At 40.3% G+C, this 27,624-nt stretch overlaps 1 protein-coding gene across 2 annotated transcripts; it reads left to right on the top strand.

Moving 5' to 3' along the window:
• Window positions 1–251: 251 nt before the first annotated feature.
• On the top strand, window positions 252–27,269 carry pibf1 (progesterone immunomodulatory binding factor 1). Of its 2 annotated transcripts, XM_077582632.1 has the most exons (18): window positions 252–833; window positions 1,147–1,247; window positions 1,327–1,525; window positions 1,595–1,714; window positions 3,042–3,175; window positions 4,165–4,273; window positions 4,906–5,025; window positions 5,109–5,170; window positions 5,246–5,371; window positions 5,449–5,547; window positions 10,642–10,807; window positions 12,714–12,864; window positions 13,353–13,443; window positions 15,483–15,585; window positions 19,642–19,772; window positions 22,037–22,121; window positions 25,642–25,812; window positions 27,156–27,269. In XM_077582632.1, the coding sequence occupies exons 1-18, from the start codon at window positions 573–575 to the stop codon at window positions 27,207–27,209; spliced, it is 2,283 nt and encodes a 760-aa protein (XP_077438758.1). In that variant the 5' UTR covers window positions 252–572; the 3' UTR covers window positions 27,210–27,269. The 2 variants fall into 2 exon arrangements, with proteins under 2 accessions (XP_077438758.1, XP_077438759.1); XM_077582633.1 differs by lacking the exon at window positions 27,156–27,269 and having other exon boundaries at window positions 22,037–22,183; window positions 25,642–25,781.
• Window positions 27,270–27,624: the final 355 nt, after the last annotated feature.

Below are 27,624 nucleotides of genomic sequence, written 5' to 3'. Positions count from 1 at the left end.
TGTGACAATCACACAGCGCCTCTATAGTTTGGAGGTAGTATTGCATTTGTTGTGTCCGTGGTAAAACGCTTGGAATCCTCACTGTGAACGACTGTGTCGACTCGTACTAGTAACTTTATTTTCCCGACGCTAATAGTACCACTTTTGATATTGAATAAAAGCTTGTTTTGAACTAATGAGACGATAGGCAACCAGTGGTTGTACTGTGCGAAAATCACACCAGGGGGCGCTAACGCCGCCAATGTATCAACATTAAGGGTACGTCTCATCTCACATGTTAAAATACATACATTGAATATGCGCATATTTGCAAATTAGATGTACCCCGGGACTGTTGTGGTAGGAAAGGAAGCGGGACCCTTGAAAATAACGAAGTGTGTTTCTGACAGCTCTCCTCTTTATGTCGTCTCCTTTGACGCTTTCATAATATTTGAAAGAACGTATGCCAATAAATTAACATGGCGCTCCTCCTGAGCTTGTTTCAGCGAGTTAACTTTGTCGGCCTACTAGTTAGCCCTTTACTTATCGACGCTTAGCTTGTTAGCATTAGCTAACCGGGGTCGGGAAAGAAAATGCCCCTGAAGAAGCTAAAGTCGACCGCCGCCAACGTCTCCAGCTCCCTGGACCTGGAGTCGGAAGATGTCAGCCTGGAGACCACGGTGCCCACCGCCGAGGATGTTTCCTCGTCGGACGAGTTGCGGCCGGGCTCGCAGAAGGTCACCCGACAGCTGATCGAGAGGAAGGAACTGCTGCAGAACGTCCAGCTGCTGAAAATCGAGCTTTCCCAGAAGAACCTCACCATCGATAACTTGAAGGCCGACTACATGTCCAAGGTAATCCAAGCAGTGGTTCTTCTCCATCCCACATGCTTCTTTAGTTCATATAAAAAAAAGTGTGCACACCCCTGTTCAAATATTTGTCAGGTTTTTGTGAGATGAAAACAATTGACTGCAGTTGCCACAGCATTGGAGAGTCTGCACAATTGTCCAACAGCATTTTAGATTTAAAAAAAAAAAAAAAGTTGTATATATATTTTTGGGATTAAAGTCATAGTATTACAATAATGCACTTGTATATTTTTAGATAAGAAGTTAAGTTTTAATTCTCCTCTGTGGGTTCTACTAATGCTCTGTTGCTGTACGTTAGGTGGAGGAGCTGGAGGAGAAACTGAATGACGCCCTCCATCAGAAACAAGTGTTGGCGCTAAGGCTGGACAGTGAGCTGAAGCTCGCTCAGGACGACAACAGGTGAGCATCTATACAATACAAAAACAATAACAAAACGGTATGGTATCATAATGCATTGAATACAAACGGTGGTCTTCAGGAAGCAGCAGGCTCTGCGTAAGAAGGAAGTGGATGGCATCCTGCTCCGACAGCAGCAGCTGGAAGAGGCCAACATGCAGATGCGGGAGAAGGCCGGAGAGCTGCGCCGGTCTCTCCGGGACTTGGACATGTCGCATGAGCGCTACCTGGAGCTTCGTGATCTCCCAGAAGAGACCATGTCCATTCAGGAATTTGTTGCTGTTAGTTGCTTGGGACTACTTTCATTATTTTTTCCTGCATGTTATTGACTATTTCCACTATGTTTGCAGGTGCGCTTTTATGAAGCTGTGGCTCCGTTAAGGGCTCAGGTGGCCGAGCTGAGTGTGAAGAAAGACACCTTGAGCGAAGACCTGGAGATGCAGCGGACACAAATGAAGGCTCTGATGGAGGTACCGCACTGTGCTTCAAACATTGACATCACAACAAACAAAACACTACATCATATCATCATCCATACCATGCAGTTTTTTTTTGTCTCACTTTGTCAGAATGATTCACAAGCACACATGAGCAAACATACAGCAAACCAACTCTCCCTTAAGTGAGTGGTGCAATTGTGATGAAGAATGTGAGGTCAAAAGATTTGGTTTCTTTAAAGTGCGCGTAAAAGCGACAACAAAATACCAAGCGTTTTTTCTCCTGGCAGTTTTCGGTCCAATAAGGTCTCTTTCATGGCCTGCGGCCTCCACAGCGATGTTCCCAGTGTAGAGAATCACTAAACTAGTTATTTGGCATTTTGACAGCCTTCTCCCTCAACTGATGCAACACACCAAGGGGCCGTAGCAGAGAGGATGTGACAACCTCTCATTAGCGATACAAATTTTTTGGGTGCTACACATGTTGGCCATATTTGCACCACATGCAGGGGCATGTTAAAACCCTAGTAAGGAAAGTGTCCGATTTTGGGCTTTTTGCTTTTGATTAATATTGATATTAAATATAAAGCATATGGAAAAGAAAAAAAGTGAGCTGAAATTGGACCTAATTTTCCAAAACGTGTTGAAGTTCAAAATGGCATTGTCTAAAAATTATTATTGTCATTATTATATGTGGGGAAACAGATTTTTATAGCACACATGAGTAAAAATGTCAACATTTTGGCCTATTGACTCTCATTATAAATCATAATTTTTCATGTTTTTTGATGCACTGTACACTGATGTATTATAGTGCATTTCCCGCGATTACCCAATTCATCCCTTCACTGGGGCATCAACTAAACGTCGATTTTTTTTAAATTTTTACTTTTGAGTCATAAAAGCCATAATACACCAGATGGCGCTAGAGAGCTGATTATCAGTTTTGGGTTGAGCTGACTTATGTGCTTCCTATGTCCCCATTCTTATACCAAAACGAGAAAGCACGGTTGGGATCGAGAGCTCAGGCCTGTGAGCGTGTGTGGACGCAGTAACAGACACGTGCACACGCGTATGTAGTGTGTGATGAGTGTACGTGCACGCGTATGTGAATATTCCAACTTGAATGTGTTTTTTTATATATACACAGATGATAGCTAGTTCTTAGGCCAATATTGCCTGTAGAAGGTATCAAAAACAAATAAATAAATAAAAACTATATATGTATGGACTTGATGCCACTGAACATTTTGAGTGGTCGCAAGTTAAAAAAAAAAGATTCAGAAATTACTTAGATACCACACGTCCAATAGTGAGCCAAATTTTAGTACCTTACAAGGATGTCATTGTCTGTGTTGAGAGCTACGAGGAGGAACGCCGTCTCCGCTCGGAGCTGGAGCTGAGGAGCCAGAGACTGACGTTGGAGCTGGCTGACACCAAGCAGCACATTCAGGATGGCGACTACCGCCGGGAAAACTACCCCAACATCAAACGGTGGCAGCTTTTAAATTGCTTGTGTACAAATTGTAGGGGTCTCTAACGGGCCTGTCCATCAAGTCTAAGTCATACTGAGCCTGCAGGGATGTGATTTTTCCGCTAATTCGCGGAATTCCGCTTTTTTTATCGCCCCCCCAAAAAAAAAATCCGATTTTTTATTTATTTATTTATTTTTTAAGTAGTTCATTGTGTATGCACATGACTCCGACAGATAACATCTTCTGCTATAACAAAGACATTTGTGGTATGCTCTAATATGAGTTACTTTTCATTTGGTCATGATACAATTATTTGTTCATGAAATTTGAACTCTTCAACATTATTTATGTGTTAACTTAGTAATCACATTAGTTAGATATGATGATATTCTCAGTGATAGTTTTTAAAAGCAAAGGCAGTCCAATGTTTTTGAATGCGACTGATTTTGAGTTGACTAAAACTGCCATTTTATATGGGATAGTTCAATATACATTGAAAATTTATGCTGTTGTTTTGTCTATTTCTTTGTCATGTGAGTGCATTGAAAGTACTTAAAAACACGGAAAACCCATGAGCTCCGGGAAGCCCCCCTTGTCCCCCCACCAGGGCACTGCCCTGGACCTAGCTGGGTGCCAGCGGCCCCCAGACCCCCGGCTAGATTTTCAGATAATTTCACTTTGGTCAAATCACATCCCTGAGCCTGTGTGTAAGATCGAAAATAAGGGGATATTTGTATATTTTGACCAAATAATGCAATGGTAATTTACTTTTTAGTGAAAAGTAATTTGTGTAATTTGTAATTTACTTTTTAGTAATTTTTAGTGAACTCTCAAATTGTGGGGGGAAAAAATGCATAATGTCTCCTAATTAAATTGCTTGCAAAGTTGAATCTTTTGGTTGTTAGTGAAATTGTCCTATATTTCATCATATTATCATTTAATACTACTTTATCCTAATCAGGTTTGTACAAGTAAGTTAATGTGCGTGTAATTTGTTGTGTTTGGCAGTGAGCGTGACGCCTTGGAAGCCGAACTGAAGGAGGTGAAAAGAAAATTCGAGACCCTCAACTTGACTCACGCAGCCCTTGGCAGGGAACGAGAGACCCTCGGCAAAGAGGTGTGTCACCCAAACCAACACATAATACACATTGAGTACAGCAGGATTTCCCTCAGACAACTTCACACAAGCAAATGACGGTCCGGGAAAATATTCGATTATTATTCATCAACGAAGGCTGGGAGGAATCTTACTTCGACTTATAAAGGATTTGGGGTCCGCGAAACCCTGCAGTACTGTATGGCTGTCCAGGTTGGCTGATGCAAAATCTCCTTAGCTCCCTAGCTAACCAGGAGGGGGGGGGGGGTCAGTAAAACGGGCCAAAATCCAGTTGTTTGGGGGTAAGGCAGGGCTAGAGATTAGTTGTGTACTTGGTGTGGTTTAACCAATATGCGAGAGTCTTAAGTCAGGATTAATTTTTTTTTACACTTTATCTTGAGGGGGGGGAACTTTATTGTGGGAATGCTGAAACATATGTTTAATTGGCATCCAGATTATATATATATATTTTTTTAATTTTTATTTTATTTTTTAGAATTATTATTATGATTATTATTATTATTATTATTAGAGGGGGGCCCTGGGAAAAATATCTTCCCTGTCAGGGATCCCCAAAAGTTTGTCAACTCGCGCTGCAGTTGCCTCGGGCTTCCCTCCGCTGCCACGCCTGCAATGTTGTTGTTGCCCTACAGATGGCGACGTTGCAACAGTCAGCCACGCTGCTGCAGAAGGACAAGGAGTACCTGCACAGACAGAACATGGAGCTGAGCGTTCGCTGTGCGCATGAGGAAGACCGCCTGGAGCGCCTGCAGGTTGTTTCAGCCTCACATGCCGTCGAGGTCGGAGGCTTACGTAATCACTGAGCCACGTCTAAGCGCTGGTGTACCTGTTCCAGGTGCAACTGGAGGACACCAAGAAGGCCCGGGAGGACGCCTATGAGAAATATGTAGCATCCAGGTTGGCATCTGTTGCTTTTAGCCTCAAGTAGCACACAAGCACTTGTCATGTTTTCCTTTTTGCTTTCCGCGGCAGTGATCACTACAAGTCCGAGTATGAGCGGAAGCTGAGAGACGAGCTGGAGAACATCCGACTGAAAACCGGTCAGGAAATCGATCACTTGCAGAGAACATCCAGGGAGATGTACGAGAGAGAGAACAGGTGCGCCGTCGCCAAACGTCATTCGTTCGTTCCCTGTGTTTGAAGTCCAAGAGTCTGAGATGGTTTTGGTTGCGTAGAAACCTGCGTGAGGCCAGAGACAACGCGGTTCTGGAGAAGGAGCGGGCGTTTGCTGCCGAGAGGGATACTCAGTCGCGATATGACCAACTTCTGGAACAGTACGTACGACACCACCGTATCCACTAATTGCTGCATTGTATGATCATCAGACAGCGGGTCCTCGCTTTGCGACACATGAGGTTTTGAGATGAAACCATTTTTGCAGCCGCGTAAGAATTTGTGGTGACTCAAGAAGTCACGCTCACTAACTACTGTACTTGCTGTTTTTCATTTGAGTGTTTTATTATGGCTTAAAGTGTTGGGGGTTTTTATACAAAAAAAAAATGGTTTTATTAGCTTAGGATAATTTGTGTTTGAAACAGAACTTATTGTATCAAATCACACAGTGGCATATCTTATCTGACGGGTTTGCACTCGTCTCATATTGCAGCCATATTGAAAATGTTGCCTTTACCAAGTTAACTTTCAGTTTTCATTTGCTATAACAGAGGTTTTACTTGAACACTGCATTATGACTGTGCTGTGGAAATACCCGAAGAGGTGTTTCAAATCAAGTGTGGTCGTATTTCACTTCATCCAAAGTGCCAAAAAGAACCTCAGTATCAATCACTGCAGTTCTACACTGCCATAAACAACAGACACGTAAATAAACATTTTTGTTTGAGCTATCCCAATTTGGATCCGTGCCAAATTGTCCACCTTTATAAATATACACCTTCATTGAGTTTCATGGATAATTTACAGACGGATTAAGGGACAGGGAAACAAATGTCTGCCTTGTGGTTAAGAAAGCAACAAAACGGATGCTCACTTTGGTGTCAATGTTGAAATTAAGAGTCAATTGACTTCTCTTCTTTTACTTTACTTCTCTTTGTATTTTCGTCATGAGTAGGGACGATTGCACACGTGCAAGTCTCACTCTGCAAATTACAACAAAGATGCACGCAGTATAAAACTGTATATATAGCGAAATGTAGGCGTGTCATTACATAACATGAAAACATCAACACAAGCTTAGACGACAATGTTTAACCAGACAAGTTGATCCGTTCCCGCAAACGGAGGAAATTAATAAAGCGGCGACTGTAGTTCTGTCAGCAAAACAAGCTACAGTATGATTAAAAACACAAAATAATGAATACCTCTCAGAATCAATCGAAACTAAAAGCGGAATCTTTGATGCCTCTTATTGCATTGTCACATTAAATCAGTAATGCAAACATTTTGCTGATGTTAAACGGCGGCGTGAAGTTCATTTCCTGGTTGCGGGCTAAACATCAGAAGCCCATGAGAGTATTTGCCGGAGGAGAATTCTTAAACTGTCAAAAGGAAGCCAGTTAGTGCAGTCTTTTTTTTCATCATATTTCACCTTCATTTTAAATGTCTAATTGTTGCTACGTCGCGTAATTAGCGACGTTCTTGAGTTCCAAAATGCAAATTTACCGCACATTACTATAAAGAGCGTCTGACATGCTACGCAGTACCTAATGGACGCATGTGTGATGTCTAAAGGCTATCATTAGCGCGTGCGCTGGCGCTTTGATTTACCGTTTCTTCCTGAAGATGAAGCTGCAGAGTTCAAAGTCAAAAACCAAAGTCACTTTAGTTCCCCGCGAGGGAGGGAAGACGAGTGGGCTCGCGCAGCTGAGCCTGTTGTCACTCGTAAGGAAATACTTTCGGTGCAGGTAAAGCCAACGTAGCCGCATACTGTAAGCTTTACTGTAAATTGTGAACTCATCAGGTGTTCCCCAACATTTATTGAGGCAAATACTTTACATTCAAAAAATGTCACTGGCTGCCATATACATATTGACTAAGAAATGTGGTCTGAGTATGTAAACAATTTGAAATAGGTGCCATATTTTTTTCATATTTGACATGTAAAATAGGCTATAAATGACATGCTGACACTCAGCAGCAGTGGCAGCGGCAGCAGCAGTGTCCCTGTCTCCAGGGTACTACTGCATGCTTGTCATTTCTCCAGATCCAAACCACCAGCTGTTGGTCTTACTTTCCATACACACACAAGCATGTACATTGATACACACACACTCTCCCTTGCACTCTCTCTTTGACACGATTGCATTCCCGCCGCGCATCGCAAGCCAGCAACGACAGATGCTAGCCACAAGCCCTTAACCCCTAACCCCACGCATGCCCCTATTTTTGGGGCAAAGAATGAGGCGGACGAGCTTGAAATGGCGTCAGACGACAGTAGCGCGGGCGGCCAGCGGGCGGCCAGCGGGCGGCCAGCGGGCTAGTTACAGTCACCGGCTCGTTCGGGTTCAAAAACACCGCTTTTGAGCTCGCAGACTGACAGAAAATCCCGGGATTCTCCAGGTGGGGCTCCATGCCAAAGTCTCGTTCGGAGGGATGAAGAAATAACCTGACACAAGCCAGATCATTCGCATGAAGTCATTCCTTGCGTCTCGATTGCAGGCCGGCATCAATAAAGGAGGACATAAAACGTCGACCATGTGCACTTGTCCGTCACGTCGCGCATGCACAGCTCAGCCCAGAGCGCTCTATGGATGATGAAATCCTATCAGGTCAGCTGTAATCGGGAGTTATTAATATTGTCCAAAGCTACCTCTGCGGGCCGAGGAAGCAAACACGCATTCCTTCCGTCTGCTTTTCACTCCAAGAGCTGCTTTGTTATTTTTAAACTGTGGCATAGAGCATACACTATTCCGGAAGTTGGGAGATATTTGGTGAAATTTCAAGATATACCAAAAATTCTCTATATGTATAAACTTGAGATGACATTTTCTGTTCAATGTACTTTTTGTTGAACTCATTCACTCGCAGTCTTTTTCACTGAAGCTTCACTTCTATTGCTATAAAAACATGGAACGTAACAAAAGAAAGATTAGAGTCTCTTCTTTCATCAGGAAAAAAGTATATTTCTATCTGTTTCAGTTTGGCAGCAATTAGCTTTAGAATATAGCTAAGTTTCATCAATATTCACAAACGTGTTTAAAACTGTGTGAAAAACAGCTTTTTGCAACATAGCCCTGGTTGATCTCTTATACTCTGCTGCCACCTGCTTACCGTTTATTGTAATAACTAGCATTGCTTCGAACGTTCTCTTCAGTTCAGAGGCTGCATCAAAGCCTTCTGTATGCTGTAGCATAAAATAACTTTAAAAAAACGTATAAATACATTTTTGGACACTGGTAATATTTAAAATAGAACGCATTTATACGTTTTTGGGAGCAAATGAGTTCAAAAGGAGCCGAATGGCAAAATTCACATGAGGTGTTTGAACCATGACTCAACCAATACATTTCCTGATTCAATTAAAATTGGCATTTAAGACTCTTCATTATGCTGTTTGCATACACACACATGACCGATGCTCAAAAGTACCTGGCAATTATCAGGCTGTAAAGACGAAGTCCTCCGAGGGAAGTGGCCACTGAGCACTAGTGGAGTGTTGTTTACAAGGTGTCATTTAGCAGATTGCAAGAGAGACCGGAAGAGTCGCAGAAAGGCATGTTTTGGATGTCTTTGGAAATGTATGCATTTATTCATGGGTCAAACATCGAATTTTGCCTTTTAGTTTCTTGTTCTGAAAAAAAGTTGTAAAACATTGAACAATTGTGCATTCAGAAGTTCACCTTAGTTTTAGGCTAATCCTGAAATTTAACCCGGTGCCTCAATGTACCTTTTATTTAGAGTACAATAAAAAGAAGCCTTCCATCCGTATTTTTACCTGACATCTCAATTCGACTAATTCACTCAGCAATATAAGCTCATATTTTTGAGGCGGTACTCAAGATTTAAGGCTTTGCGTGCAAGCTTGCAGGTTCATTGGCCACACCGCTCTTGACTCAAAACGGTGTCATCCGAGAACACAAGCTCCCGCCATTTCACTCTCATTAAGTTCCCTGTGCCGACTGCCAAGTGCAATCACAGAACATCAAACGAGGCCAAGCATGGCCGTGGGCGCTTGCCTTCATTCTGACATTTTAAGACTCGGCTGTCCTGTTGAGCAACACTGCACTTGCCAAATTGTGTGTTTAAAAGAGAATGGGATTATTACTAAGATATTATCTGGTGACTCACTGTGTTTTATTGTGTCTATGAGACACAGCTACTCAATTGCACACAGAAGAGTGTTGGAAATAGGTGGGGCGCAGTGCGTTATATTAATTGCAAGGGTCTTAGGACTCTTTTACGCTTTTTTCCTATGTCGTTGTTGGGTCTGAATGATTTTGGAAAATAATCTCATTGCGGTTAGATTATTTTTTAATCGAGCAAGTTGTGGTGACAGTGGATAAGATAGTCGTCCATTGCTGGAGCTCGGCGAGATTTCCTTCTTTGCCGAGCCGCTCACTCGACCAATGAAAGGCAGTTTGCAATGCACGCTTAGCTCTTTGACTGCCAGACGTTTTCAGAAAAGGGATGCCGTGGGTGCCAGCCGATTTTAAGCATTTTGACTGATCTTTCAAGGTCCATAGAAAATTATGTGTTTGGACTATGGAAACACACATACTGCCAAAACAAGATTGGACTCTCATCTTCCATCAGAAAAAAAAAGTTTGTTTCTACCTTATTCCGTTTTTGAGTAATCAACAATAGAAAATGGTTAGTTTCACCTGTTTTGAAAAAAAAAAACGTATTTTAACGTCTTTGGCACTCCTCCATAGGATTTTACGAAACGTTATTTAACGTTTTTGGCAGTCAAAGAGTTAGGACCGCCCCCTCATTTGAAAAACATTTTGTTTTGGTAGTATGGACCAAAACTGCCGAAATTAAAAATAAATAAATAAATAAATGGCTAAAAGTGAAAATAAAAATGGATATAAAAAATATTATTTAAAAATTAAATACAAATATATTTATTTATGTATATGTATATATTTGTTGTGGTTTTTATTTCCATTTATATTAATTTTGGGGAATTTAATTATCAAATTGTATGTTTTTTACATCTGTTTTTATTTTCACTTTTAGTCATTTATTTGTTTATTTACTAATTTATTTATTTAGAATTAAAAAAATAATAATTGGGTCCTCCATACCATACCCCCTGAATCTCTGAACTGCGGGGCAGACGTGCTAACCACTAGCTCACCGTGCTGCCCTAAGAGATTACATTTAATTCTGTACATAAAAATTCTTCCATGCTCAAAAGTGGATCGTAAAAAGTCATTGAAGTTCTTTCATCGTCTCCTTCCACTCGGCAGGTTTCGCCAGCTGCAGCTCGGCACCGACAGCAGGGTCGCGGAGTTGTCCAACCAGGCCAAGCTGCACTCCTTCGAAGCCGAGCGCGCGCAGTTGATGAAGGAGGAGACGGACAAGGCTCTGGCCCAGTGCCAGGTGGAGTGTGAGAAACAACGCAAAAAACTGGAGGTACTCCCAAAAAAAACTCCTCTCAGCGGAGACTACGGAGCTGAGAATGATTTTTCTTCGATTCAATAAGAAGTCAAGTTGTGTGACGGCCGTGCTGTAACGTTACACAGATGAGCAGCCTTCTTATTTTTGTCTGCAAGTTCTTCTCCCTCGTACACCGTTGCTATGTTTTTCTGCCAACTTGTCAGCAGGCCTTCGTCATCAAGCAAAATTCTTTCAACACTCTCGCAACACTTTAGTTTTAGTCATCACACGACGCCCCCGTTAGCTCCTTAGTTCTTTTGCTTTACGCAGTTGCCTCCGAGCGGTTCTCAGGAAAAAAACTAATTGAGAGGAAAAATACTTAAAACGAGAGCTATAGATGATCTTTTGGCGTGAGACTGCAGGTTATTAGCATTGGTGGTTTTCTTTTTTGCTTTTTTTGCTTTTAAAACAGAAACTGTGCCGTTCTTGTGATAATTTAGAATTGTTTATTTATATATTCACTTGCAGCCATTTTCACTGAAGCAACCCCCTTTGCTCCCGGCTGTTTTACTGGATTTTGACTGATTTTGCAAGGCCCACAGAATATTGTGCTCTATTGCTATAAACACATGGAACCTACCAAATTAAAGATTAGAGTTTCTTCTTTCATCAGGAAAAAGAGTATATTTGTATCTGTTTGCGTTTTAGAATATAGCAAAGTTTAATCAATATTCACATTCCTGGTGAAAATACTGATAAAAAGAGCTTGTTGCTGCTGCCACCTGCTGGGCGATTTCTAATAACAACCATTGCTTTAAGCCACCTCTTCCGGTCAGAGGCTGCATCAAAGCCTTCTGTATGCTCTTGCATAAAACAGGGATGGGATTTTTCCACTAACTCGCGGAATTCCGCTTTTTTTTATCTCCCCCCCCCCAAAAAAAAAAATCCGTTTTTTTTTTTTTTTTTTTTTTTTTTTAGTAGTCCATTGTGTATGCACATGACTCCGACAGATAACATCTTCTGCTATAACAAAGACATTTGTGGTATGCTCTAATATGAGTTACTTTTCATTTGGTCATAATACAATTATTTGTTCATGAAATTTGAACTCTTCAACATTATTTATGTGTTAACTTAGTAATCACATTAGTTAGATATGATGATATTCTCAGTGATAGTTTTTAAAAGCAAAGGCAGTCCAATGTTTTTGAATGTGACTGATTTTGAGTTGACTAAAACTGCCATTTTATATGGGATAGTATATCAGCGGCCCCCAGACCCCCGGCTAAATTTTCAGATAATTTCACTTTGGTCAAATCACATCCCTGATAAAATAAAATAAAAACATTAAAAAAAAAGTGTAAATATGTTTTTGATGGTGTTTACACGTTTTTGGGTTGGAATGACTTAATAGGGGAAAAAAAACTTTTAGGGGACTGCTGAGAAACTTTTTTCTATTACCCTGTCTTATACAGATGCAGCTTGATAAATTAGAATATCGTGGAAAACTTTATTTATTTCATATACACCATAATGATCCAGAGAAATTTTGGTAGAATTTTTGTGTCAAATTGATTAAATTTTTAGTGCAGCGGTTTGTAGATGATGCACCTCTGACTTCTATACAATTTGATAGAGACTAAATTAGAAATAAATATGTCTGTTCTGTCTTTCTGTTTCTGTGTTTTGGGAGAGTTTAGTTAAATTTTGAACATAAAAGTACAATAATAATAAAAAAACACACAACAGCAACAACAAAATATGCAAAAAAAATTTTTTTAGCAAAATAGTGTTTTTTGTCATCAGTGCAACTTTTCTATCTGCAATGGTGTGTCTTTTCTGTACAATTTACTTCAAAACCGTATTATTCGGTAACAACTTAATGAAAATGTATAATGGAGATACAGTATCTGTTTCATCTTTGTTTCCACCTCTGTGGCAGGTCCTCACGCAGGAGTTTTACAGGCTACAGACGTCATCGGAGAAGCGCAGCGCAGAGCTTCACGCTCAGAATTCCGAGCAGGCGTCCCGTCTGGAGACGTACGAAAAACTCGAGCAGGAACTGGACCAAGTCACCATGCAGGCTGCTGAAAGTGAGGCCGCTCAGTGGTTGTCATATTGGGGGGGGGGGGATATATCTTTCTTCTGACTGCTACTCTAAAAATGCCTGGGAAAGCCTGCTAGAACAGCTGAACTTATTTGGGGTTAATCAGAGGCACTTGTATTGGTGTTCGTTGTGTGCTGACTATTTAACATGAGTTTTCAATTTGTGTTGGTTAATTCTAAACACAGCCACATCCCCAGTTATAAAGGGTGTGCACACTTGTGCAACCACATTATCTCAGTTATTTTTACTCCCACACCCACACTGAGAGATATTTTTTTAATTAAATGGGTTATACTGGTTATACGTCACTGTACAGCAATGATGGGGGGAAAAAATTCAAATGATTTGTCTTGGCTTTATTTTTTTATCTGACAAAAACCTGGCACTTGAGCAGGGGTGTGTAGACTTTTCATATCCATTGTATGTTAAACAAACTTTGCTGATGAGCTTCTATTTGCTTTGGTGTCTTTCCAGTTGAGAATGAAGAGGAAGCCGAGAGGGTCCTCTTCTCGTACGGCTACGGAGCCAACGTTCCCACCACGGCCAGAAGGAGACTGCAGCAGAGGTACGAACCCTGAGGCACGCCGCACACTGCTTTGAATATCCACACAAAGAAAACAGTAATGCACACGGTAACTAACACATTGAATTTTCTTCTCCTCCTTGTTGAGACTGGTTCTTTACTTGGAATAAATGACAAAAACAAATACATGTTTTCATGCTAAGATTTTCTAAGGTCTTCACGTAACAATTTAAAGCGGTAAGTTTTGTACGACTTTAAAGGCACGCAACAATTGACAGATTCTTAAAAAGAGGCATCAAGCTGTTTTAACGCCACTCCCAGTTGGTTTACTTTCAAACTATTCATAAAACAACAGACTTACACTTTGTGTACTGTATCTAAAACAACCGCATATCTTTGACTTATGTCAAAGTTCTACAGTCGGACGATTTTTCAACCTGTTGTCAACTTAAACAAATAGAACAATGGATTGTAAAACAGTCAATTCATAAAAATGTAATTCATAATATTTATCGTTGTAAATGTTAAAGGTTTAAAAAGGCCATATTAAAGCTTTTTCTACATCATGCATGCTCCACCTATGCCCAGATGAGTACGAAGAGCCCTGACTGTTTTACTCTGACTGCATCTATCAGCTTTTCTAGTAGAGTGCGCGGACCCTCACACCCCACAGTTTCCTTGGGAACGTTTTTTTTTTTTTCTTACCTCATTTGAAGCCACGTCTTCGTTTGTGAACTGCGGCTGTCGCTTTAAGATCGCGCACGTGCTCACACGCGCCCCATGAACGAGCCTGACACAGATGCTGCAGTTATGCTTTGGGCCAGAGGTGGCAGTCGCGAGTCACAAACTGTACAATGATCCTTTAAGGGACCAAATAAATAATTTTATTCTGCCACACATTGGCCAACCCCTCCCCACAAAAAATTCAAAATAAGAATAAAATCCTCATCTGTCAGGTCCTAATTTTGTGCTTCTACATTAATAATAATAATAAAAAAAAAAAGACAATTACTGGAGTTTGCCGAGTCACTTAACAGTAGTTCTTCTTCGTTTGCTTCCGCATGACTGTGTTATACTGCCCCTGGTGGCCAAGTTGCGCACACCAGAATGAGCCGCAATGAATTAATCATGACACACAAACTTTAATTTAAAAAATACATTTTTTAATAGTGAAGTATGAAGTGTAATATTTTCTTAGAAATCACATTGCACTTTTGTTATTTTTTGGGGGGAGACTGGAACAGATTAATGGCATTTCCATTCTTTTCAATAAAGATCAATGGTTCGAGATCCGTTTGTTTTGAGTTAAGGAAATTTTTTTATTTGTATCTCAAGGCACAAACATAATAAGTCCAGTGAGTCCAAGGCTGCACACATTATGCTGAAACCCTTGAGGTTCGAGGTTGAACTTTTATTTACCTTTTATATTGCAAAAAATCCAAATAACTCAATATCATTGCGGCCGGTCCAAATCAAATCCACGGCCTGGTGTGGTCTTAGCAACTAGTGTCGGCTTGCATCACGCTGAAAACAGTTATGCGCGCGCACACACACACACACACACCTACACGTGTGTATTTATTTTAGTGTCATTTCTCAGTGAAAACATCGCTTTATCCAAGCTAAGTGAGTTTCTCCTTTGTGTGCCAGGTGACAAAGTGCTTCCTCCACGACTCGTGTTTGCCGTGGCATTAAACCTGCCCGGGTGGATGACAGCTTTCATACCAGCACAAATTCCTCTTGCTTTTTCTCTTCTCATTGCCAAATGTCGACGTCTCGCCGTGTGATAAACTGCCATCATCTGCACACACTCCGCCCCCCCCCCGTAGTCAAGTGCTACTCGCCGTGTTGCGACTTGTATTGCATGTGTGTGTCCTGTATGTGTTTTTATAGTCCACGCGCACTTTTTTTGATAGTCAACACAAGCGGCGGGGAAAAAAACAACCAAATTCATATTGATCTCATCTGTCATGGTTACGTAACCCATAAGGGAAATATTGAAGTAACACTAGTGGTAACTTGCAGTGTTTTGGAATTTTCTCCTCACTCTTTTGTGTGTGCGTGCGTGCGTGCGCGCGCAGTGTTCACCTGGCCCGCAGGGTGCTGCAGCTGGAGAGGCAGAACACCTCACTGAGGAGAGACTTGGAGAAGCACCAGTCCCAAACAGGCCAGATATCCGAGGAGGTAAACAGCGAGTGCCGCGGCGTTGGCTTCGTGGCTTGTTTGCATTTTTCGCACCTTCGTGCCCTCACATGCACTTCCATAATATGGGCATCACGGATGTTCCCCAGTTTTACGAGAACACAAATGATTTACTACGAGTGTTTTGATGGCATAACAGTTATCATGCACGCTGCCCGCCCTCATGCCAACGCACGGGCGCGCCACTGGCGGTTAAGTCCATGGCGGTTAGTCTTGCAATCCACTCTGTGTCCTCTTCAGGGTTATTATAGTTTTGGAACTTTTCATTTGAGTTAGTTTTTGTTCCATTTTGAGTTTTGTTTTTTCAATTTACCGGTAATTAATTTTAATTAGTTTTCAGGCGGCTCTGTTGGTTTTTATTAGTGTTTTTTTAATGCTTAGTTTTGATTTAGTTTAGTTTCAGTATTAGTTTTCATAATTATTTTTTTTTAAAAAGTATCACTTGTGTGCAACATTTAACTTATTTGCTCCCAAAAATGTATAAATATGTTCTATTTTAAATAGTACCAGTGTCCCAAATAGGTATTTATACATGTTTTTTGTTTTTTATGCTAGAACATACAGAAGGCTTTGATGTAGCTTCTGACCTGAAGAGGTCGCTTAAAGCAATGGTAGTTATTGCAAAAAACGGCCAGCAGAGTATAAGAGAGCAACCAGGGCCATGTTGCAAAAAGCTCTTTCCCCAACTGTTTTAAACAGATTTGTGAATAATGATGAAACTTAGCTATATTCTAATGCTAATTGCTGCAAAACAGAAATGGATAGAAATGTACATTTTTTTCATGATGAAAGAAGAGACTCTAATCTTCCTTTTGGTAGTTTCCAAGTTTTTCTAGCAATAGAACAAAATATTCTGTGGGCCTTGCAAAATCAGTCAAAACCCAGTAAAACAGCCGGGAGCAAAGGGGATTGCTTCAGTGAAAATGGACGGGAGTGAATGATGGTAAAATGAAAAAAGTAACGCATTTCTTACCTAGCATTGCATTTCGGCGGAGTGAAATGAAAAAGCAGGCGAGCCAAAAGTCAAGCATGCAAAATTGTCGGCTAGGAACGACATCATTAACTAATTATAGTTAAGTTTTAGTTCGTTTTGTAAACATAAAATGTAGTTTCAGTTAGTTTTCGTTTTTTAAAGGGATACATGACTCTTTGAGCCATTTCCAGCAGTGAAAAGTTAATATTTTGTGGTTAAGTACTACATTATTTTTCATGTACAATTAATACCTTTAAAAAAACAATTTTGCTCACCTGTTTTCTGGGTTTGGTCATCAAACCGAGTCACTACCTGTTTCCTCAGCACAGGTGATGTCATCTTCAGTCGACAGCAAGTGGCAATAAAAAAAATAATAATTTTTTTTTTTGAATTTTTAAAAATAATAAAGTTATCACATTAATTAAAAAGTACATATTTTCTGTTTAACATGCTGCTGAACATGACTCAATGAGTCAAGTATTTAAAAAGCATTTTGAGTTTTTATTTTATTTTGTTAACATTTTTTGCATTTTAGTTTTGAGTTATTTGGTTGCTGTCACGAAAATGCCACGTTTTTCTTGGGGCAAACACAACAGCTTAGGCGACAAAGTGTGAGAAGCCGCAGTCGTAGTTGTCCGTCACACTTTGTTGTCTCAGAGGGAAAGCAGGGCCGCAAACCGTGACGGCCGCCGTCTTATCCGCTCTCGGACGCACCAATCGCGCGGGCTTATGTTTTGTTGTGTGACTGTGCAAAGCGGAGACTTTAATTCGGGCTCAAAAGTCATCGTGAGGCTGAAAAAATGCCAGATTGGCAGCACAGGTGTCCAGTTTTGAACCACACAAGAGCGAAGGTGGTTGAGAGCGAAAAAAAGGCGGGGCCCCACTTGAGACTAAATAAGCCGGCTATTCACCTGTCAGCTAAGACTGACTGGCATTCATCAGGAATACCTTATGATTCACTGAGTATGAAAGGAGAGCGTGAAAAACGGTACAGTCTCTCTTCCTAGAAAAGCCCAGGGTGTTAACCACCCACGCAGACGCCCTGACTAACTTTACTATTGTCCTCAACCTCCCACCCACTTGGATTTGCCCTCCTGCCCACTTTTGCTCGCCTTCTTGTGGGCTGTAAAAGTGGTTTAATGTGTAACAAACGCACTTTATCTGTTTCCCCACCAGATTTGACAGCAGATAGTCAAGAGCACTAGTTAGTTACTAATTAGGCCTCTGTCATATCTTGAGTCTTTTATTGACGGTAGAATTAATTTGAACCGAAATATAGAAATGCTGGGAAAAGAAGGGCCAGCGACTTGAAAACTGCCTCAGGAAACTATCACGGTTCCACGTTGACAAGAGATTCATGGTTCTTTTTTGATGAGTCGCTTTTAACTTTTTTGCTTTATTTGTTTGTTGTGGTGATATCAGCTTAAAGGATATCGTGAGCAGATTTTCTCAATTAAACCCGGGACGCTATATAATACACGATATGCGCATCCGTCGCTAATGCTTAATGCTATCTTGGTTGACTGTTTAACAGCACTAAACAAATCAATGCACTCACCATTATCCAACTCTTTTTGCAGTTATTGAAAGCTGGCTGTGCCGTTAGTAAATATGCCGCTAGTAAGCTCAGCTTGCGTTACCTGAACGGCCACTGGCCGTGCGAAAGCAGGAAGTAGTTCTTGTTCTGACCACAAACGTACATTAGAAAGTAAATAGGAAGGAATTTAACAGTTGAATTCCCTTTTAATGGGTTTATTGTATGAATCGTGAAAAAAAGTTGTGTGATTGACTTGCACATGGCAAAAAAAACGGGACGCTGGGACGGAACCTGTGTAAGTAATGGGACAATCTGCTGGCATGCGGGACTCAACGCAGCAATTCGCATTAGAATATGGCTAAGTTTCATTAATAGTCACATTCCTGGTGAAAACACTGACAAAAAGAGCTTTTTTTTTTGCAACATGGCCCTGGTTGGGCTCTTATTCTCTGCTGCCACCTGCTGGCCGTTTTTGTAATAACGACCATTGCTTCAAGCGTTCTCTTCAATTCAGAGGCTGCATCAAAGCGTTCTGTATGCTCTAGCACAGGGTTCACCAATTCCGGTCCTGGAGGTCCGGAGTCCTGCAGGTTTTAAGTGTGTTGGAAGGCAGAAACATCTCAAACCTGCAGGACTCCGGCCCTCAGGGACCAGAATTGGTGAACTCTGCTCTAGCATAAAAAAAAAAAAAAACATAAAAAATGTATAAATACGTCTTTGGGAGCATGGAAATATTTTAAATAGAACACATTTATATGTTTTTAGAAGCAAAAGAGTTAATATTTTATTTAAACGTTATTTAAACGTGAAACAGATTGCAACCTGTTTGTTAAATACAGTGACTCAGTTATAAGCCGGACGTTTCAAATAAATACATTTTCATACAAATTTTACAGTGTGCAATACATGTACAAGTTTAATGATTAGTATTTTCTAAATTTGAGTTTTAAAAAAATCTTAATAATCGACTCATTGATCAGTATCGAATCGTCCACTATGAATTGTAATTCAAATCGCCAGGTACGAGGCAATTCGCACCCCTGCTAAATGCTTTTTAATGTGATAGGAGAACGTGATGTTGCTTCATCTAGTTGGACCCGTTAGATTGGGGACGGTGACATCATTTTTTAAATACTGCATCAATGGGGAATTGAGTCTTGCAGGCTCTGTTCAATTCAAATCCCTCCAAAATGAACTGTCCCAGGACGGGGGGCAATTTAGGGAAGGGGGGATTCCTAACCGCGAGGCCGTGGCCCATAATTATGCAGCGTTTGGCAGAATGTGAAGCCAAACATGAAAATCCACTCCAGACCGTTCACCTTATCAATCACTTTAAAGGGCCTTGTGTAATAATATTTATACAAGACCCCGAGAATTAAAGCTGCGTCCACACTTGACATGTTTCTTTCCACATCCACTGAGGCAAAGTCCCAAGTGGACACACAGCACACAAGACCAGGTTTGCGCAGCTCGAGCAGAATGGTTTGCGATTGTGACTGTGCGGTTGACCTGAGCGTTTTCCGCGCAGTTGTTAGCGGCCAACCAGATGCTGGATCAGACGCAGCAGCCTTACAGCTACCTGATCGAGACGGTGAGACACAAGGACGGACAGATCAACAGCCTGAGACAACGCCTCGCTTCGCTTGAGGATGACGTCACGTACGCATGCACTCTCGCGCACGCACACATCGCCATATATTGACACGACGACTTTCATTTGAGGCCATTAGCTTAATTTCGTTTGTTCCTCTGTAAAGGACTCTGACTGGCAGTGCTCCATGTCTCCCAACCCTTGGGGGATTTACCGCTTCTTTTTTTTCCCTACATGACATCTTTATAATTCCGTGTTGCCGTTTTTCTATGGGTGATTATATCTGTATGAAAATCAACACAATATATAATTATGACGGAACAAGACTTTGAACACGTTATCAATCTGTTTTACCAAGAGCAGTACAGTGTGTTGGTGGTTAGCTCTTTGACTGCCAAAAACGTTAAATAACGTTTAGTAAAATCCTATGGAGTACCAAAGACGTTAAAAGACGTTTGTTTCAAAACAGAGGTGAAACTAACCGTTTTCTATTGTTGATTACTGAAAAACGGAATAAGGTAGAAACAAACTTTTTTTTTTCTGATGAAAGATGAGAGTCCAATCTTTCATTTGGTAGTACGTGTGTTTCCATAGTCCAAACACATAATTTTCTGTGGACCTTGAAAGATCAGTCAAAATGCTTAAATCGGCTGGCACCCACGGCATCCCTTTTCTGAAAACGTCTGGCAGTCAAAGAGTTATTAGCACATCTGCCTCGCAGTCGAGAGGTCCCGAGGTTCAAATCTCATCTAGGGCCTTCCTGTTGTAATACAATTATTACACTCAATTAAAAAATCAGCATAATTGTTTAAAAAGATTATTAATGCTAATTTTTGAGTTGTGATTTTGTTTCATCCTAAAGGAACTTGCATAATTGTAGTGTTTCAAAGAATTTTATTTGTCTTAATATTTTTTATTTGTTTTTTACGTCCAACTTCAAGTTTTTGCTAACATAAATAAATAAATATATATTATTAGAAATATATATTATTATTATTATGAATTCAGTTTGGTACAAAAGGAACTTGCATAATTATAGTGTTTCTATTTTTTTTTATTGGTCCTAATATTTTAAAATGCTTAAACATTTTCTTGTTTCTCAAGTTACGGCGGAGTTCCGTTCCTACGTTCGCGATGCAACCCGAATTTCGACCTAAGACGGATTTCCCCGTTAAAGTCGATATTTACATCAAAATACTTTGTACAGTAATTTAAAATATAAGAATTTTTGCGTGACCCGAAAATGGCGGAACTAATATTTCGTGTTTCCGCACGGAGCGAAAGCGGAGCTAATTCAAACTTCAACACAGAAATGTGACGCACCTTAATGGCGAGCCGACCTGCTGACTGACGTCCGTTGCTGGAGGTAGCAACAACACAACTTGAAATCACTTTAAAATAACGTGATTACTGTGGGAAATTAACGAAAAAGAAGGCGCTACCAACGAGGCACGGGCGTCGTAAAGTCGAAACGACGTAGGTCGCGTATGACGTAACTCGAGCACTGCTCGGATTTCAATTTTTGCCAAAATCTTGATGAATACTTTTCCCATAATCGAGCAGTGTGGCTTCCTCCCACAGACCAAAAACATGAATGTTAGGTGTGTGACCTCTGCAGTGCAACACATTTATTGCACAGGTGTGCCTTTAGGCTGCTCACAATAAAGTACCAACCTAGAAGGTCCAGCTTTACCGTTGCGACGACATACTAATATAGCAAAACTGCACATTTTAAAGTGGCTTTGTAGCAGCACGGTGCCCTAGTGGCTTGCACATATGCCTCACAGCCCCTGCCAGGGACATCTTTAATTGTAATATAAACCAAAGAGGAAGTATGAAACGGAGTCGAGGCCCCAAGACTCCACTACCCACAAGTCGCTTTCAGGTCATGTGACGGGGCAGGAGGGAAGTGACTATTTCGCACGCCGCTTCGCTCTTCATTGTGAATCGTGGAATGTCACATGGCTGTGTTGAAGTGGCATCATTTGTTTTGAATGCTCTACTTTTATTCAGCCGACATTGTGGCTGATTTTCCAACCCGACTCCGTTTCAACCTGTTCAGCCGGCGAGCAGCTCTTTTCACGTTTGATCATTATGCAGGATCACAGTCCTATCCGTGTCGTCGTCATTAGGACGGTGACACATGCTGCCTAGTTTGTGACTAGACTTTTTCTGCGCTCCTCCTGATCGAACTCCACCCCGGTTCAAAAGAAAATGTTGCACAATTGCGCTTTGTTGAGTCACTCTTAGTCATCATTAGTCCGTCTGACTCGTTTGATGAATCCAAGTCAATTGCATGTTCGATCTCTTGCGTTCCTCGTGTGCAAACCAGGTCTCTGAGGAAAGAGAAGACGGCTCTGCTGCAGGTGAAAAACAACATGGCCGCCGATCTGGAGCGGCTCCTCAACCATCGTGAGGTACATGTGAGGACGTCCCCCTTCCTTATGGGGAGTTCAATGAACCCTCGAAATGCGCAGGGGTGAGGAGGGATCATGACCTGCCATAAATAGCAACATTTTGCAAATAAAAAAAAAAGTACTATATTAAGTTTAAACACTAGATTTACCCCAAACAATGATAGACAAAACACTTTAATATATTTTCAAACTCACTTTACATTACTCTGGAAAAAAAGCGCCTTCAGTAATTCTCAAAAGTGCGTAGTAATACCACTAGTGGTATGTGGGCTCCCTCTAGTGGTACATCAAAGTATCACTGCTAATTACGGTGGTAGTATTAAAAATTTTTTTTATGCATTTCCAGTAAAGCTTTAAACTGTTTTTTTTTTTTAGATTTGCGTACAATATTTATTTTACTTATATGTGTGATAGATTTTAATTGGATCATTGTTTAAGTAACTTATTTCATCTAAACATATTTTTCAAACTGCATAATGTTTACAGTGGTTTACTTCATCTAGTATAAAATAACATATTTTTGTCGTAATATTAGAACTTTATTGTTGTGTGATTTTTGTTCTCCCTTTTTTATATTAATTTGACTTTATTTTTGTAAAATTACATAGAATTTTCTCATAATAATACAACACTATTTTCCTCAAAATTTGACTTAATGTTGATATTTTTCTCATAAAACTGTGACTTTTGCTTTTGGAATTTCGAGGTTTCATTTCCCATGAAATTGAAACTGTATTCCTTGAGTTTTTTGCTTATAATATTTTGACATATGTTTGTCATTTGCGGTAGTATTACAACTTTATTGTTGTTTCATTTTAAGTTTTCTTTTCACTTGGGCGCGTAATTAAAAAAATAATAATAATTCAGCTGTGTTTATCTGACAGACGTCGTCGGGATCTGCTCGCATGGTCCAAAAGCTTGACATTTGCATAGAAGGCCTCAAAGCAACAAGACGCTGATGAAGCCAGTCGTGCCTGTTTGGGTCTTTTCAGTCTGCAGGAGTCGTTTATAAAACAAACGTTCAGGCTTTTCACACCAGACGAGTTCTCTCACTGTGTTGCAACAATTCCTTTAAGATTATGTGTATGCGCGTGCGTGTGAAAACAAATCACCGCCCCCCCCCCCCCCACCCCCCTAACCTGCCGTTTGCTGTATGAAGTATGTGCCCTGTCATAGACAGCTGTTCATCCGCCTGCCTGTTTGAGATGCCACCGCAGTGTGTGTGTGTGTGTGTGTGCGCGTGTGTGTGCGTGTGCGCGCGTTGCTGCGTGTGTGTGACATGCCAGGGCTCATGTCCTCAGGGGTGATAAATAGAACAGCGAAATGGCTCCGAGTCCTCCCTCAGCCCTGCAAGATCCGTGAAGCTCGTTGAGTCTTGGGGTCGCCCTTAAATTAACTCATTCACTGCCATTGACGGCTATAGACGTCAAAAATTCATTTGAACTATTTCTATTAGTTAAACTATTTTTCTTCACTTTTGTTAACAAGAGTATGAATACCTAGGGGGAAAAAATTATTGTGCATTTACAACAGATGTAAAGTTTGTGATTATTCATGAGTTAACTAGTGAAGTCATGCAATTACAATAAAAAAATTGACGCCCCAATTTTTAATTTTTTTAAATCGCGTCAGGCAATTAAAATTTTTAATTGTAATTAATCGCATGACTTCAATAGTTAAATCATGATTACAAATTTTATATCTGTTCAAAATGTACACTAATTTTTTTCTAGGTTTTGATATTAACTCATTCACTGCCATGAATTCATTAAAAAAAAGATTATTAAGAATTAGGGGCGACAGGCGATTAATCGCATGACTTCCCTAGTTAACTTACGATTAATCACAAATTCTATATCTGTTCCAAATGTACAATAAAAAAAAAAAAGGTTTTCATACTCTTGTTAACAAAAGTGGAAAACAATGTTAAGCTAATAGAAATAGTTCAAATGAATTTTTGACGTCTATAGCCGTCAATGGCAATGAATAAATAAAAAGGAAAACATTGTTAAAAATTTGGAGCGTCAGGCGATTAAAATTTGTGATCATAATTAATCGCATTACTTCACTAGTTAACTCACAATTAATCACACATTTTATATCTGTTCTAAATGTACAGTAAAAAAAATCAAGGTTTTCCTACTCTTGTTAACAAAAGTGGAAAAAATGTTAAACTAATAGAAATAGTTCAAATGAATTTTTAACGTCTATAGTCATCCATGGCAGTGAATGAGTTAAGTGGGAAAACATTTTAATAGAAATAGTTAAAATGTATTTTTGACGTCTATAGCCGTCAATGGCAGTGAATGAGTTAAGAGCTGCTCCTAGACCAGCGAAATTGATCATCAGGTGTGCTGTATGTAGGAAATGATCCAATTTTCAGTAATTGCTGCCAAAATTATTGACTTACTGTACTACAATGTGTCCTTGTTTATTATTATTATTATTATTATATATTATTATGTCCTTGCCATTTAGTGACAGGCACAACAATTAAATACGCCTTCACGAGATGTCAGAACATACAATAAACTTGTGTATCCACCCGTTGCCGTTGAAAAAACAGAATAATACATTTGTCTTCAAATAAATAGACCCAAATTTCAGACATTATTTGAATATGTGCTCGCCATTTGTCATAGGGTTACAGTACACTCTAAAAGCCGTTGGGTCAAAAATAACCCAACTACGGGTCAAAAATGGACCGATCCTCTACTTGGGTCAATTTGACCCAACTTTGAGTCAAGAAATGGGTCTTTTAGTGTAAAACAACTCATAAATATTGGTCAGATCCTTCACTTGGGTCAAAAGGGTTATTTTGTAAAAAAAAAACAAAAAAACAGAAAGTTGGGTCAAATTGGCCCATAAAGTAAATCGGTCAATTTTTGATCTATAATTGGGTTACTTTTGACTGTTTTTAAGAGTGTACATTACAAACCCACCTGCAATCGGTAAAAATATACAATATTGAGGCCTTTAAAAAAAAAAAAAAATTTTTTTTACACATTTAAATGTATTTATTTATGAAGTATTCCTTAGCACGTGCACTCGCTCGCTTGCTCGGTGCTCACACGCTTCTCTAAAAGTTTGCTGCAAGCTGTTTTAGTTGTCATTTCCCGTTTGCTGTGAAACCGGCACATGAAACAAAAGACGATGACAAATTCTGTATTTAAATGTCAACGAAATCATACAATGTGTTCCGATGAAGGTCCGATTGCTTGTTGCTAACGTGCAATGCGAAACGCCTTCAGACGGTTGACGGAAAATGAGCAGAGCATGCAACAAAACACAAAAGCGTGTATTCTCCCCTGCTTTGTGTAAACAACAATTTTTTTTATTTTATTTATTTATTTTTTCTCCCCTGCCGTGAGAGTTTTCCAATGTAAAGTACGTGCCTCAACTTGATAAAAGACACACACACTGTCCGAGCTCGCCAAGTAGTTGTGAGTGATGCATAAGAATCCACATCATGAAGTGTAACACGTGCACCACCCCCCACCCCCCCATGTGATCCCGGCAGGAATTAGCCATGATGAAGCAGGTCCTGATCAGCATGCGCTCCCAACAAGAAAACGCTCTCAGCCCCTTGGTGGCGGACAAAGCCCACCCGGGCCCCTTTGGAGCGCCGCCGGTCCGAGCCGGCGGGCCCGCCAAGGACGAGTCGCCCGGCAAACCTAAACCCACCGTCTTCGTAAGTGTCAGGCAGGGGCCAACGCCCAACGCGTGAGTCACACATCAACCGAGACGAGGGAAACACGCCAGGTTGGCACGAGGGAGAGAGAGAGAAAAAAAAAAACATTTTGTCAGTTGGGTTTCAATTGAGCAACAGTTGAAAGATAGTCACAAAGCGGAATAGTGACACTCATGTATTCATATTCTCGTCATCCTTCCTCTTGTGTTAAGTGGAGGCCAGACATTATTTATCACCTATTCGGTTTTATGATTGTGTTAATATGGGGTGAAAAAAGGTGTGCGTGTGGCATACAGGTGCGTCATAATAAATTATAACACTGTAAAACATTTACTGAGGAAAATCATTACTGTACACTGAACAGAAAGAAATTACACTCTAAAAACAGTTGGATCAAAAATAACCCAACAATGGGTCAAAAATGGACCGATCAGATCCTTTACTTGGGTCCAAAAATTGGGTTCTTTTGCATCAAACAACCCAGAAAGTTGGGTCAAATTGACCCATAAAGTGGATCGGTCCATTTTTGAGGCATAATTGGGTTACTTTTGACCCAACTGTTTTTAGAGTGAACTTTATGGGCCGACTTTCTGGGTTGTTTTATACAAAATGATCCAATTTTTTTTGACCCAAGTAAAAAAATCGGAGCAATATTTACGAGTTGTTTGACACTAAAAGACCCATTACTTGACTCAAAGTTGGGTCAAACTGACCCAAGTAGAGGATCGGTCCATTTTCGACCCAACTGTTTTTTTAGAGTGTAATAAAATAGAGAAAATATTTGGCAAAATGGCAATTTCTGTTCAATTTCTATGTTAAAATGTGTTTTTATTGTTTGTTTATATAATTTTGTGCTTTCCGTTTTGCGATCTAACCATCAATATTCTAAGACCATATCAATAAGAGTTTCGCTTTTTGTTTTTGAGCAAGCCAAACAATCCAAAGAGCCTAACAGTGCAAATGCAAATTGAATTGAACTGCTGGAATAAAATACATTTCCCCTCGCTTTCCTAATTTATTGACCCGCATATAAAATGAGCGTAATAAGAAGAAATTGCATAAATTAGGAGGTTCCACCCTCATAAATCCTTCAATTGCTGCCAGGTTACCATCATTAATATAGCAGGTGAAGAAGTGGTGTTAGAAAATACAACTATACAATCTAATAAAATGAAGAAAAGTAAAACAAAGTAAGAAAAAAAAATGCATTTCAAAATTCTGGCTTTTTAAATCGGTCAGTTTGAGCCACAACATAACAAAAGTGTTGATTTGTGTCTCCTTGACCTCATTAGTTTCCAAATGTCGTGTTCCTAATCAAACGCTCCCTCTGTTTTTATTTTCAGACAAAAAGAGAAGCTCCTGATTGGCACCAAAGACTCAAGCAAAAACCCAAATAGTGACTTATATGTGTTTTTTTTTTGTTTGTTTTTTAATCAAATTAAAAATGTTTGACCTCATTTTTCTAATTGATCAACTTTCTCTAGGTTTTGAAATGGCCATAACCGCTCGTTGGTTCTCCCGCGCGCTCAGGCGTTCCTCAGGGTAACACATTCCTTGCAAAAGTGCAGCCGTCCATCTTCTCATCGCTTCCACGCCGCTTTAGTCCTCATTCGAACGCTTGGCATATTTTGCACGACCTCGTAATATGCCGAGGAAATCCACGCGCTCGTTAGCAGTTGAGTGCGGCCGCCGCTGCGCATCGATTAGCGTGCGCGGCTCGACAACAGCGCTGGAATTCCTTTCTTGGGGCTCTGCCAGTTTGTGCTGATGTTTGTTTGTGTTTTACATTCTCCTTTTTGAATCTTACTCTGT

The sequence above is a fragment of the Vanacampus margaritifer genome, chromosome 12, assembly GCF_051991255.1.
Source record: "Vanacampus margaritifer isolate UIUO_Vmar chromosome 12, RoL_Vmar_1.0, whole genome shotgun sequence".
In the NCBI taxonomy this organism is placed as follows: domain Eukaryota; kingdom Metazoa; phylum Chordata; class Actinopteri; order Syngnathiformes; family Syngnathidae; genus Vanacampus; species Vanacampus margaritifer.
Note: the sequence above shows the minus strand (reverse complement) of the source record. Positions and strands in the feature narration are given on the sequence as shown.